Genomic DNA, 15,347 nt, shown 5'->3' on the forward strand with positions numbered 1-15,347 from the left:
AGATTCTTAACCATCCTTGGGGATAAGAAATGACAGGATGTGATAATGGCTACTTTCCTGGTATTGGGTCAGTAAGTGTTTGTGGAATGAGGAAGGATGAGGGAACTGGGAAGATGGATGAGGAGATGGCACCTCCAGTTTTCTAATAACTTAATGAGGAAGAGAATAGACCCATTCATTTGGCTAAGAAGACACTAAGACACTTTCAGTCTTTTACTTAATTCCTTAGGAAGATAGAAGGTAATGAAAAAAATTGTCGACTTTGTGACAGGATGTGTCTACATGAGAGACTTTCCCACTAATAGCATAAATTACCCAATACCTTGTATTATATTCTGATTTGCAAAGTACTATATGATATTAAATGTTAGAGAAATACAAATTAGTGGCAGCCTTTTTCTTTTCTTTCTTCTATTGCTACTACATTTCTGCCCTCTTTCCTTATAGAGCTCCAGAAATTGCTCTTCCTTTCTCAATGGTGGCAGAGGGAACTTTCTCTTAAAAATTGAATCAACTAAGTTCTTGGCTTAAAGTTGTTCATGAGCATGCTGTCACCTTTGGGAGAAATCAGAAGCATATGTTACGGGACCTCATCTTCCTCTGCAGCCTTCCCTCCCCTTTCCCTCCAGGAGCACATTCCAGGTAATATTCTTCAAAAATGATCCTGGAGAAAACCCATGGAGCTGGGTTTATGGCTCCTCTATGGACTCATCATCCTTATCATCAGCTGGCCCCTCAGTGATGCTGGTGATCCCTCTGAAGGTCCCAAGTCATCTCCCCTCTCTTTTCATGGGACCAGGACCCACCTCCTACTTTACAGAGAAAGGAGAGGCCAGCCAGCTTTCAGTGTCTGTGGAGACCTGACTCCATCACTTTCCTGTGGTCTCTCCTTTATCACTGGTCTCTCCCTTTCCTTATTTCTACCACCTGGTGTAAAATACGAGCATATCTTTCCTATCTTAAGGAGTAAAAGCAAAATGGCAAAACACTTCTTTAAATCTATCACCTCCTCACACTGCCCTCACCTCCACTTCATGGACAAGCTTCTTGAAATTATGGTCTCCTTTCACTGCTAATTTTGTGACATCCCATTCCTTTCTCAACCTACCTGCTCTAGTTTCCATTCACCACTCCACCAAAAGCACTTTTGAAGATACAAATGATGTCCTGAATGGCCTGCCCAATGGATATGACTCTGCAGCACTTGATATGACTAATCTCTCCCTTCTTGGATCTCTTATTTTCCTTTAACTGACATCTCCTGTGTTTCTTACTCCGTTTCTAGACCTTTCTGCTACTTTCTTCTCTGCCTTTCCCCTCCTGCTCTATTGAATCTTTGGCCCTCTTTTCATGTAATGAGTTCTTCCAGGGTACCCCATCCTATACCAAATATTTCAAGAAATTCTATTGACATATTGACACATCAGTTTCTGGAATCTATTTCATAGCCTAGAGGTCTCTCTTGAGCTTCAGACCCATCTATCCAACTGGGCACTTTATAGGCACCTCAAATACATATCCAAAAAAGTGCTTATCTTCTCTGCAAAGAGCTCAGTCTACTTACTTGATTCTGAGATTCAATTTACACTATTCCCTCTGTGAAATAGTGGAAAAATTGTGAAAATTCTACCTCCTAAATATTTGATTGGTTCCCTCCTTTTTCTTGCGGTGTCACTGCCATTAACCAGGCCCTGCCTCATATTACTAAGGTCACCATAACATCCCAGTCATCTTGACACCAGTCTTTAGCCCTCTAGTCTTCCCATTTCAATGATGGCAGAGGGAACTTTCTCTTAAAAATTGAATCAACTAAATTCCCTGCTTAAAATTGTTCATGAGCATGCTGTTGACTTTGGGAGAAATCTGAACCATGTGTTATGGGACCTCACCTACCTCTGCAGCCTTCCCTCCCTGCTCCTGACTTCCTTAGAGAAAGATGCCTTCTATTATAGCCATACTCAATTGCCCTGATTTTCTAGACTTGACCAAGCTCTCTCACCTGTAGTTCTTTGAACCAATATATTCCCTGTATCTGGAAAGCCTTAACCTAATTTCTAGTTGTTCTTGATGACTGAGATCAGGACCATGTCCTTTCAGTACCAGCCATTTAAAAGAAAAAGTCAAAATATCTTGCATATTTAATAAACCACTCAATTTTTTTTTTCCTTTGCAATTGTCGCATCTAAGATGACTTCTCTAGCCTTCTGTCCATTCTTCAGTCTGGGTTAGGTGACCCTCTCCTGCACTCACTTGATATCTGATATCAAGAGTTTTCTCTGGAGGCACAAGGATCCCAGGGTTGGGACTGTTTACCTGCCTGAGTTACTCATTATGCTGTGCACATGGGCTGCCCTTTCATCTCTGTAGTCCTAGACTAGCAGTCGGCCAGACACCTTGCAAATATTTATAGATATGAAATGAAATCCTCCCTTGTTAAACACTTCTCAGCCTTGCCAAATCACTTTACTTCATTCCCAGTGACTCCAGAGAATAGGAAAGGGTAAGAAGATTTCTGGAGTCACCAAAGGTGGTGTTGTCGACTGTAAACGATGCTGTGAACTCAGGTGGCCTGGGTTTTAGTCTTAACTCTAATGCTAGCTCTGCCAATCCTTTTACCTTTATGGAGTTCTGCTTCCTCATATATTATACAAAGGGATTGATACATTTTTTTGTCCCTTCCAGTCCTGACCTTCTATGACTTTAAAAAATGCCATTTATAGAAGAAAAATGCAACTTTTAATTAGCTGGAAGTCCAAAATTCTAAACATCCACTTGGAGAGACTTATTTCAAGAAAACAACAAGCAGAAGGGTAGTCATTGGATATCAGTGTAACCACTCAGAGAGACTGCTGTAGTCATCTCTAATATGTTCTCCTGGATCTGGCCCCACTGGCTAAAGGCTATATTTCACAGCCTCCCTTGCAGCTAGGGCTGTCTAGTTGATTCTGGCCTGCAGGAAATGATGTTTGAACTTCTGGTCTGTGGCATTACAGGAGAGTGACTTTTCTTTCCACTTTCCTGCTGGCTGGACTGTGAGACATGGAAGACTCCTCCTTTGGAAGTTGAATGTTGAGTATGGCAGAGCTACAAGACAGAAACAGCCTGGTTCTCTGGCACCAACAACCAGCTATAGCTGTTCTGGAGTTTTACATGAGAGAGAAATGGATTTCTTGTTTAAGCCATGGAGGTTTAGGATTCTTTGTCATCGCAAATCTAAGAAACAAACAAACAGAAAACACAGAACAAAACAAAACAAAACAACCCAATAGTATCCTTACTAAAATTGATGCTAAAATGTTTTACTATTTTCAAAGTACACTGGGGGAAAAAAGAACAAAGGTTATAATTATGTTGAAGAGAAACTCTTAGAAGTTTGCTTCAACCTTTCATAAAATAATTTTTTAGGAAATTTACAACACTACCCAGCACAAGATCCTAAAGCTTTGTATTCCGCATTCCACTGTATCATAAAGAAGTTAACACCTAGAGGCAGGTTGAGAAGCCATTAATCTAGCAAAGCAAATTCTAATCCAATAAACCAGTTATCTACTGATTGATCATAATGAAAACTCTAAAACAAGTCACCAAAAGCATTTTTCTTTTCTGTTCAGTCATTCCATTTACAAAGACAAAAAAATAATGCTTTTGTAGCTCACACAATATAGGCTGTGAAGTTATGAAACATTAACATCCTTTGCTGCTTTTCAGGGGTTGGAAGTGATTATGCTTAATGGTATTACCCAGAAAGTACCTTGATGCTATAAAATAAAGGGTCCATTATCAGATTGGGCTTCAAGGAGAGTGGAGCCCAGAAGCATTTGAAACAATCCTCCTTCCATTAGCTCAGTGGGCAGAGGAAATGCTGACCCCCATGGAGTACTAGCTATCTGTGAATTTGGGTCAGACTGCAGTATTGCATGTCTTTAACAAGCAAAGCAGGAGACCCCAACACGCAGAACATACTGCAGGGAAGAAAGCTTTGGGTATAATGAGCTGATAAACAATCAGCACTTAGTGGCTGTACTTTGAGCTAGTGGATAAGGAAAACTAAAAATATTCTACCATTAACAAGGGGCAAGAGCTAGAAGGAAGTTCCAGAAGGCATGGGAGAACTATTTCATTAACTACACACTAACTTGTGGGGAAACGTTCATAACCAACCTTAGAACCAAGGACACGTCCTAATGCCCCCAAATGTAGAGCACGTATTTCAGCCTATCATTCACGAGCTGACATGGTCCTTTCCTGCTTTAGGCTCTTACTATGAATGGGGCCTGCTTGCTTTGTTTATTCAATGTGTGCAATGCTGAATGAAGCTCTCTACTTCTCTGATCTGACTAGATCTGGTTTCAGGGCTGAGGATAAGTGAGAGAGAGGCAGGAAAACCAGAGTTTGATGATAGAGGCCTTAAAAGCCACGAAGAGGATTCTGCCTTTGATGTAGTTGACAACGGGGAGCCAAAGTAGGTCTTTGAGCAAGGGAGTGACATGATGAAAAGTCTTATTTTAATAAGCTCATCAGTATGAGAAAGGATTAGAGAATGGCAGATCAGTTAGGAGAAAACTACCTTAACTCAGACTGAGATTAAAACAAAAAGTCCTATATGTGGCTGGTGGTCCTTACAAGGGAGAGGAGAGTACAAATGGGATACTTTTTATAGGAACAGAAGGAACTAGAGATGCATTTCTTCCTTAGGAGTGAGACAAGAGGCATATTTGAAGACATGGAATAAAACTCATTAAGGATGCAAACTTAGTGAAGAATATAAAAGGTCAAATCAACAATTTACCATCAAATCAGGACCCTTCTCAGCTGGGAAGGAGGTACTGCTGATGACTACACCAGAACAGCACGTGCAAACTGAGACAATCCCTGGCAACCCCGGGCCAGTCCTGGGAAAAGGGGGACTTATGTCCTTCAAATCTGAAAAGATCCTTAACTACCAGTGTAGAAGGCAACTCAGATTCACATGATTAGCTCTGATTTCTTGTGCTCTAGAGCTAGGTTTCTAAAGCTCAGAGAACACTCAAAGGAAGCCAACATCAGGACATAAAAGAACAAAAAGCTGCTCTTGAGAGAGAGGTGGGGAATAGCCAGAGAGGTAGGGTAGAAAACAAGTATGATGTCTCGGGTTGAAACTGCTCTACTGAGTCACTATTCCTCACAATCCTTTTGTCTTCAGTATGCCACATCCAATGTGCAGTCTCTTTGCTTATAGGATTTCAAGGACCAAACTACTTTTTTTCCTTTTTTCTTGAGATGGAGTCTTGCTCTGTTGCCCAGGCTGGAGTGCAACGGCGTGATCTTGGCTCACTACAACTGCCACCTCCCAGGTTCAAGCGATTCTCCTGCCACAGCCTCCGGAGTAGCGGAGACTACAGGTGCACGCTACCATGCCCGGCTAATTTTTATATTTTTAGTAGAGACAGGGTTTTGCCATGTTGGCCAGGATGGTCTCGAACACTTGACCTCAGGTGATTCACCCGCCTCAGCCTCCAACAGTGCTGGGATTACAGACGTGAGCCACCATGCCTGGCCCCAAACTACTTTTCAAAAATAATCTTACTTCAAGTCTACTTCTGTGAATAGTCACATCCTGTTTCCATGGATGACTATTGACTTGTGGACAAATAACCATAAGTGGGTGATACCCAGCCCTGCTCATACATATGGTCATGGGAAAAAAGGGTATGCCATTCATCAAAGTGGCTTCCCTGAGACACAAAGAAGGGGAAGAAACTCTTCCAAGACCTAAGAGACATCTTCAATAAATGCAGGGCTGTCATGAGAAAAAAGGAGTCCATGGAACTTTGCAAGCAGATGCAGTACAAGTAGATTAATACGAGCGCATTACTTGGTTCCAAGAAGCAGTCATGATGGTAGGCAGCCAGTTCTCTCTGCACCCTCAGCCTACATACAGCAGGGTTAGATAATCAGAATTGGCAAGGACATAGAAAGGATGTTCACCTCTCCTTCTTGGTTCAGTGAGCTCTTCTGTCAGCCCTCAGGAATCTGCTCATCCCATACAGCAGGGGTCCCAAAACCCCTGGCCACAGACTGATTCCAGTTGGTGGCCTGTTAGAAACCAGGTCACACAGCAGGAGGTGAGTAGCAGGCTATCCAGCAAAGCTTCATCTGTATTTGCAGCTGCTCCCCATTGCTTGCATTTCCACCTGAGCTCTGCCTCCTGTCAATTACCAGCAGCATTAGATTCTCACAGGAGCAAGAATCCTATGGTGAACTGCCCATGTGAGGGATCTAGGTTGCATGCTCCTTATAAAAATCTAATGCCTGATGATCTGTCACTGTCTCACATCAGCCCCAGATGGGTCTGCCTAGTTGCAGGAAAACAAGCTCAGGGCTTCCACTGATTGTTTGTTATGGGGAGTCCTATAATTATTTCATTACCTATTACAACATAGTAACAATAGAAAAAAAGTGTGCAATAAATGTAATGTGCTTGAATCATTCTGAAACCACCCCCCGCCACTGTCCGTAGAAAAATTATCTTCCACAAAACCAGTCCCTGGTGCCAAAAAGGTCGGCGACTGCTACCATACAGCACTTACACATTATATAGTAATTTGATGTGTGGGCAATTTTCTCTACTATACGGCAAGCTATTAGAGGGAATTCACTCTGTTGGTCAAGTTCTCAGCACACAATGGGCATCCAAATACTTGAATGAACAAAGGCACATGATCACAGCTACTTTCTGTGCCACTTTTGTTTTCTCTCTCTCTCTCTCTGTGTGTGTGTGTGTGAGAGAGAGAGAGAGAGACAATAGAAAGTTCTTTCATCTTCTGTTTTCTGTCCCTTATGGGCCGTGCATGCTTTTCTAATAATGATTCACTATCAGTGACTCATCACCACCCTAGAGAAGGTAACCAAGATTAAACCTCCAATTTTACCTATATAATCTCTTTTCCTTTATTGTTCTGAAACTATCAGTTCCCCAAACAAGATTAAATCTTCCAGTTTTTCTTAAAAGCAATTCTCTATGCCTGAATAAGTAGCAGAGTGAGAAGTACAGTGGTGGAGTCAGGCAGAGCTGGGTGAGAATCTCAAGTGTGTTCTTGAGTTAGTTAGCCCTGAACTTGGGCTACCTGGACTGTACTTCATTTAGCCTATTTGTAAAATGAAGATAACAAATGCATCAAGTTGTTCTTAGAATTAATATTTTTATAAATGTTTATATTAAGTCTCGGTAAGTATTTTACCATCCTGTTAAGTTCTTACTAAGTGCCAAGAACCATGCAATATCCATGCTATTCTTGAATCCTCCCAGCAACTTGGTGAGGAAGGTCTAATATTACCTCCATTGTCCCAGATAAGGAAACTGAGGTTCAAAGAAGTTAAATAACTTGTCTAAGATAACAGAGCTACTAAATGTGGAAAAGCAAAAAATGAGACCCGGGCAGTTAACGCTCAGACTTATGCTACGTTGACACATGAAGAAGGCACTCAATAAGTAGTTTTCAAAAATCATAGCTATGTTAGTACTAGAGTTTTGCCAGAATTTATTGTTACTGTCTGAGATCTTTTACCATTATTTTAAAAATCTACCCTAATTTTCTGTGATGCAGAAGTTTTTTTTTTTTTTTTTTTTTTTGGTTTCAGTGTCATAGTATAACCACCAGGTCTGCTTTTGGGAAAACAGGGAGATGAGGGAGAAAAAAAAGAACACAGAATGATGTTTGCTTGTATGGGCGTCTCACTTACCGATGGACATTTATTTATCCCCGAAATGTCTGACTTGGTATTTGTAACCCCTGAAGCCCTTGACATAAAGTACCAATAAATATAATTGAAGTTGTCATTTTCCACTTCGCTTCATTCCTTTTCCATGCATTTAAAGATCTGTCTTGTAAGTGTTTAATATAGTTATCAAAAAAGGCACTAGCTTTTGTCATCAGATTTTTCTTGTAGTCTTTCTACACTTTTAAGTTTTTAATTTTTGTGGGTACATAGTATGTATATACTTCTATGTACCTCATATATATTTATGGGGTACATGAGATATTTTGGCACTGGCATGCAATGTGAAATAAGCACATCATAGAGAATGGGGTATCCATCCCCTCAAACGTTTATTCTGTGTGTCACAACAATTCAGTTACACTGTTAGTCATTTCAAAATGTACAATTAGATTATTATTGACTATAGTTACCTTGTTGTGCAACCAAATAGTAGTTCTTACTCTTTCTAACCTTTTTAAATGACCATTAATCATCCCTGTCTCCCCCTGAATCTCCCCCTACCCGTTCCAAGGCAATTTTTTTTTTTCTGAGACACTTAAATTTGCCATTTACTAAGCATCTGTTACACACTTGGCACTATCCAATTGTTACTAGTTTATGTCTAAAGGACTGGCCTCATTAGCTGCTCTCAGGAGGCATGCTGGCCTGCCCTGTGTGTTCTATTTTTTATTCATGCTCAGGGTCCTGTAAATGATAATCACATATTATTGGATTCTACAAAGACCTACAAAAATATTTTTACATGAATGCAAGAAATAGGGCTGCCCCTTCATTAGTAACAAAAAAAAAGAAAAATTATTAAGGAATAAAAATGAGGTGGCTCAGAATAACTTTGGATGGATGAAACCAGCCCAAAAAAAGTGCTAAATACTCTTCTACCATGTCCTCCCATCAGATTCTCATTCACCAGAAGGCTAAACTTGCAGAAAGTAGTTTCGGAGTAAACAAAGCAAAACATTCTCAAAGCTGAGCAGCATTTCTGTCTTTAGTGATGAGAAAATGATATCTAACGAACGTAGGTTAAAATTCCCCATTTTTAACAGTGAATATGCTCAGAAATATTTTTGCTTTTAAAGAAGCTCTAGGCTTCTATTGCAATGGGTGAGTGAGACTCACTTCATTCTTTCATCTTTTTCTTCCCTCCTACTTTTAGACATCTGGTAATTTATACACTTGGGATTAACTTATGTAGCAACGGAAGAGAAAATAGCAATTATTACATCCATTGCTGAAAACAGAGAAGGTAATGAAACTTTTTCCTGAAGGGTTCCAGTCGCTACAAATTCTATACGAAAAGGGTGCCACCATTGGCCTCATTTCCTCTACAAAGTGGTGCTTAGGGAAGGGTGCACACCTGCTCAGCTGAAGCAGGCCTGGTAACTTATCACGGAGGAGTGCCACACGCTGAAATAATTACGCACAGAGCCACAGCTGAGTGGAGGAGTGAGGGCCTAGGTCACACAGACGTGTCTAAATCTGTGATATATGTTTATCATCTGACATGACATCAGCCAGGAGAGTCAGAGTTAACTCCCCAATAACCCAAGCCTACACCATCAGTCTTTAAACACGAGCTTCTTTTTTCCAGATCTCTAAAGGGGTCACAAATGATCGGAGGTAAAGCCTAGATCTTGTATGTCCAGGCCAAAAGGCAGCCCTGGGATGTTAACTCCTTTCTGTTTCCTCCCAGAAATACTGGGGTGGAAAAATCCATGATCACATTACCATCTATAGCCCCTAACTCAACCAGCATCTCTATCCCATCCTGCCTCCCCTAAAACTGAGGACATGTTTCGAAAATTTCCTCTGTAAGCACTGTATTCAGGGGAACCCTAAAGGCAGTGCCAAGATTCTTTGGGAGAGAAAGAGAAATGCGATTCTCTTACCAGGGTCACACTTATAAATTCTTTTACACTATTTCTGAAAAGAACAACTTGGTTTTAAGATACTGTACACTACCTTGTCATCATCCAGATCTACATGAAAACTTTTCTCAGGTGGTGATCCTTGAATGATAGTAGGCTATTTAAAAATATTTAAGACACTGAGTTTACTCCTCTGTAAAAAGGAATTGAACTAGAGGAACTATTTAAGGTTTTTCTAGCTCTAAAATGCAGGCAAGCCATAATTTCCAGATTCAAAGAACGACCCCCTGCATATGTGAGCAAATCACATGCTGTCTATACCACAGCAAGCCTTCAGGATAATAAGAATGTGCATAGTAACACACGGCTTCCAGCCCTCTGCCTCCTGAAGAAATGCATATAGAAAGCATGCTAACCTACAGAGGGGGGACAAAACTGATTGTTTTACTCCTATGTTTTTCCTTCAGAAAAACTACCCATAATTTTACAGTTGACTACTTTTATTCTGCTTATTTTGAGTTGAATCATTTGCATTGCTCAGATTTAAAAATCTAATAACCACTCTACAGACTAATAAGCACAGGCTAAAAAAAAAAAATTCACACTCAGTTCTTAAACTTAATCACTGATGAATTTCAACCCACTGTTCCTACATACAGTTGTAAAGGAAAGGCTTAGTTTTCAGGTCATAATTCATGTGGGACAACGGCATCACCAAGCATCAACCAAGGCAAACACTGCAAATACCGACCACGGCTACTCCAAAGACAGAATCCCATTCAACCTGGGTCCACAGCTGAGGTTGGCAGATGATAAGAAGTATAAAAAGCCAGGCTGGAGCCCACCACATTCTCTCAGTGAGCTACAGCCAAGAGCAGAGAGCTGTGTGTACATTTTATATAGGGGACCGGGAAAGTGTGCAGATTCACTCAGAGACCCCCAAGTCAGAAAAAGTGAGGCACACTCTGGAACAAACCAGCCCCCAGATCCAAATCAAAGCTGTGTAGGGCATGAATGTCGCTCCACTTACCCAGCATAGCAGTTGTTATAAAGGTGGCTGTGCCCCGGTTGCAGAATCTTCAAAAAGAGCCAGCAAAGAGGCAGGAAAGCAGCTGCCTGGCCCCTGTGCTTCCCGAGACACTTCATAGTGTTAAGAACAGAGGAGTTGAAAGTTACTTAAGCAGCCACCCGAGGCTGGAGGTGGCTCGCAGCACCCCCTACACACCACACACGTTCTCTGGGAAGGGGGTGGGCGAGGAAGGCTGAGAGTGAGCAAAATGTGACACTTCTCTCCAGCTACAAGAGAAAGAAAAGTTTAGGCAGCTGAGGAAGGGAAGTTGCTATTACGGCTTGGTCTTGGGACAAGCAGCAGCAGCAGCAGCAGCTGAGCCTGATCTTTAATCAGGTTCCCCTAGAAAGGGCTGGGCCTCCCTCGTGCTGACTCACAGCGGGGATTCACTGGGTGCTGCTTCCTTTGGGTGACTCCTCTCTGCTTTTGGTTTGTTTGCTTTCCCAACTTGAGGCTCCTAACTTTTCTGTGCAAGCTTTTATTCTCTACTACCTTCTTCAGCATGAGGATCCTACCTAATTGCAAACAGTTTGTCTGATGGGCTAACCAAGCAGACACGGATCATTCCAAGCTTAATATTTTGATCTCCCATGACAGATTCCCAAATGGATTCCACCTAATGAAATGCACAGTCAATAATCTTGATGAGAACGCGTGCAGGGGTACCTATAGCACCTAAACCCAAACAGCTGGCTTCAGTTCCCTGCTCCTGACTTATAGGAGTGGGCAGCAGCTTTACTGGGCTTCAGGGAGCTCTTGGTACTCATTCTGCATCAGCAGCACCCAGACCTGCTGCTGTTTCAGAGGTTCTCATGGGGAATAGGAGGCCTTCGAGTGCTTTGCCACCTTGGCTGCACATTTAGAATCATTTAGGGAGCCAGATCTTGAAAATAGAAACTGTGGTGGCAGGATCAGTGGTTTAAAAAGCTCCTCAGGTGATTCCAATATTCAACCACTATGCTGGTCTGGAGCAGGGCTTCTCAGAGCTCCACATGCATAGAAGTCACCTGGGGATCTCATTAAACTGCAGCTCTGACTCAGTAGGTTGCAACAGAGGCCTTAGGGTCTTCCCTCCTTCCCTCCTTCCCTCCTTCCTTCCTTTTTGACAGAGTTTCGCTCTTGTTACCCAGGCTGGATGGAGTGCCAAGGCCCCATCTCGGCTCACTGCAACCTCCGCCTCCTGGGTTCAAGCGATTCTCCTGCCTCAGCCTCCCGAGTAAGTGGGATTACAGGTGCCTGCCATCATGCCTGGCTAATTTTTGTATTTTTAGTAGAGACGAGGTTTTACCATGTCAGTCAGGCTGGTCTTGAACTCCTGACCTCAGGCAATCTGCTCGCCTCGGCCTCCCAAAGTGCTGGGATTATAGGCGTGAGCCACTGCACCTGGCCAAGAGCCTGCATTTCTAAAGAAGCTTCCAGGTGATGCTGATGCTGCTGGCTCTTCAGCCACACTTGGAGTAGCAAGACTTCACGTTAGAATGAGGTCTGCTTTTTCTTCCAAGCAAACCTTAGAGAAAACCATTTCCTTTTCTTTTTTCCCATGTTGATAATGAAAGCTTTTCAAAAGCTCCTATTCGAATACGCCACCAAACCCATTAAGGGAATGTGCCTTGCCCTATCAAATAAGCATAGTGTTACCTAGGGTGTCTCCTGTTATCCTCCATGCCGAGTCCTGGTTGTGCTCTAAAAGAGTGAGTCACTATTTCTTCATCACACTCACAAAACTTTTCAGGTTTCCTGACGAGTCATGGCCAAGAACTCCTGTACCCTCTCATACTATATAGCCAGAGTCCCTGTTAGAAGAGAGAGCACCCAATCTTTCCCATCTTCTCTACCTGGGGAGTTGAACCAAAACTCCTTTGACAGATTCAATGTCAGGTTCATGACACAGCTGAAATGGTTTTCATTTGAAATGATGCTCTGAAGTTTCCTGCAACTTTCTCAGCATCAGTCTGGTTAATGCCTTGTCTGTGTCCTTCACAAGTCCTGGCATGTCCTCTACCGTAGGAATTACCACATTGAATTTCTTGTCTTGTTTCCTCATGAGGCAGCTTTCTCCTTGAATACAGACTGTATCCTTTTGGTCTTCCTGTGCACTTCCTTATACCTCCTCGAGGGAATACAATGTTTACTGAAGGAGTGATCAACAATGTCTGTTGCATGAATGATGAACCAGGGAAGAAATTCGTTCCACAAATATTAACATAGACGCTTCTATGTCCGGATAGAGGAGAGAGCACCTTGGGAGGAGAGAACACTATGGACACTTTTGGAGAGTGGAAGTTCCCCAGGTGATCATGTCTGTTTTCGTTTCTTTTTTATGTTGCCTTCTTTCCTGACTTCCTGGCCTCGTACTTTGGTCTTCCTAAACTGGTCAGGCTGCTCTGCAAGACTCACAGCAGTTCTCAGAGGCCTTTTAGATGAGCCCAGGAAAGCCAATGATCCGTGGAAACAAGAGGTTACTGTGTAAATAAAACACTTCATCTCTTTGCATTTCGCTATGTCAGAACAATGTATAAATCTGTCATATTATATCACAACATTAAACTAGGAATGTTCAGTCTCTGACTGGGAATTAAACTCATCCTCAAATCATTCTGAAGGATTGGATCCTGCAAGCATGTTCAGCAGAGGCTCTCCAGACGCTGAGACCAAAGGAATCATTTCCTGGACCATCAAAAATGCCAGAAATGCCGGTGACATCCTGTAACCTTCCTAAAAATTTCAGATCAAAGAGAGGTTCTCAAACAATAGAAGCCATTCCTAGCAATCATTCTCTGTTTTACTAAGGACCAGGTTATCTGATCAAACTTCTCTTGGAGTAGATAAGCTCCCATAAAATGAGAGATAAATGGAGTCCATTTAGCAAATGGGAGGAGGAGAGAACAGTTTTATAGATGAATTCAAAGATAAAAGTTCCATTTTTAAGGCATTGAGAGGGAGTGAATTATTAAACCAGTTAGGGATTTGGAGATGGGAAGACAAGAAGTTCTATTTATTGGCTATGCCTTTGTCATAGTTGAGTGGAAGAGTGAACTTTATTAAAAGAAATATTACCATGCACAGAAAGAAATGAAACTACAATTGGGAAAAGAAAATATCATCCTTGATTCGAGTCCACTGTTGATGATAATCATTTTTAATGTCTCTTCCAGATCTGAAATTCTATGATACCATGGAGGAAGATTTTGCAAATTCTTTTCTCAGGTATATGAGTCAGAGCTACTTAGATTTATGTTGTTAAAGTTATCTGGAGAAGATAAACAGTGTGGTAGCACTTTCTTCAGACAGAAGTTGTACAGACAACCTTCCTGTTGCAGTTCGTGATCATTCCTCAACGTCCTATTTGCATAGACCTTATCACCTGTCACTTCTCTTTTATGGCTTTCTGCCGCTATTCCAACAGGCGAGGAAACAGCAAATGTGAAGGTAGGCCACTGCCCTATGCGGTCTTGGCAAGCTTCCCTTAACAACACCTTACTGACGATTCCCTCGCAACTGTCCTCGGCACCATCAGCTACCCCATCTTGATCCTGTGTCTTTAGTCTGTCTCTCGTCAGCTAGCCACAGGTCTTCCATCCTTAAACACAAGCCGCCTGGCTTATTTTTTCTTTTTCTTTTCCCAGGCTTCTCAGAAGTGCACTCTTGAACCCTGACCATGGCTTTGCCTCCCTACCACCCCGCTGAAACTTTCTCTCAAATATCAGTGGTGATTTCTAAATGGAAAAATGCTTTGTTCTCACCCCACTCCACATCTCCACGGCTTCTGAGGCTGCTTGCCAGTTGCTGTTTGAAACTCTCTTCTCCCTTGGGCTCCGAGATTCTCTTCTTCTGTTCCTGTCCTTCCTGGGGTTCCTCTCTAATTTCTGTCTGCTTAAATAGTAGACATTTTATGAGGCCTCTGCCTGCCTTCTTCTCTTCTTGATCTATTGCTGCAGATATGGTTTCTGACTTTGTGACACTCAGTGCTGGGGGAGGGGCTGGGTAGATACATAAACTCCTTGTTACATTTGGTGATTCCATTAACCTACAGGAACAAATAGGAGATGCTGTGATAGAAAGTTAAGAGGGCAGGTACGGATTGCATGTGTAGAGTGTTTGGAGGAAGTGGATGTCTAAACCAAGGATGACAAGAAGCCAGTCATGCCCAGAGGAGGATGGTGGTATGCAGAGAGTGAGGGATGGGATGAGACCATTGCAGGCACAGGGAACAGCAGGAGCTGTCTGCCAGTGAATCTCGAAAGGATGAAGAGTGGCATTCGGGCTCCTCAGCTTGGCATTCGAGGCCTCCGAAAACATTTTCATTTTTATCTTCCTCAATATTCTCTAAAGAATCTGTATCATCTCCACCTATGTCCTTCCTCTGTGTTTGTTTACAGTGTTTCCTTGATACCAGTGGCCATCTCCATCCAGTCTTCCCGTCTTTATCTGGCCAAATCCTTCCATCCCTACCAGACCCAGCTCAAGTCAGTCTCTCCCATGAAGCTCTTCCTGTCCATTTCTATCTGCAATGGTCACCCCTTCTCTGAGTGGACAGCATTTATTCATATCCACCCTTGTGTTTGACTGTGTTGACACAATTCAGTATTACCATTTATGAAAAACTCCTCCATGCCAAGCACTGGATTATGTCCGTCTTTGTACTCCACAGT

The 15,347-nt window shown here is 42.3% G+C and overlaps 1 protein-coding gene across 1 annotated transcript in view; it reads right to left on the reverse strand.

The window, feature by feature from the left end:
- Window positions 1–11,002, reverse strand: part of CPA6 (carboxypeptidase A6) — a 310,643-nt gene extending 299,641 nt beyond the window's left edge. The window contains exon 1 of the mRNA XM_015145505.3: window positions 10,657–11,002. Within this exon, the coding sequence (XP_015000991.2) occupies window positions 10,657–10,772 (116 nt within the window). The 5' untranslated portion in view covers window positions 10,773–11,002. The remainder of the gene's footprint in view (window positions 1–10,656) is intronic.
- Window positions 11,003–15,347: the final 4,345 nt, after the last annotated feature.

The sequence above is a fragment of the Macaca mulatta genome, chromosome 8 (genome assembly GCF_049350105.2).
Source record: "Macaca mulatta isolate MMU2019108-1 chromosome 8, T2T-MMU8v2.0, whole genome shotgun sequence".
Taxonomy (NCBI): Eukaryota; Metazoa; Chordata; class Mammalia; order Primates; family Cercopithecidae; genus Macaca; species Macaca mulatta.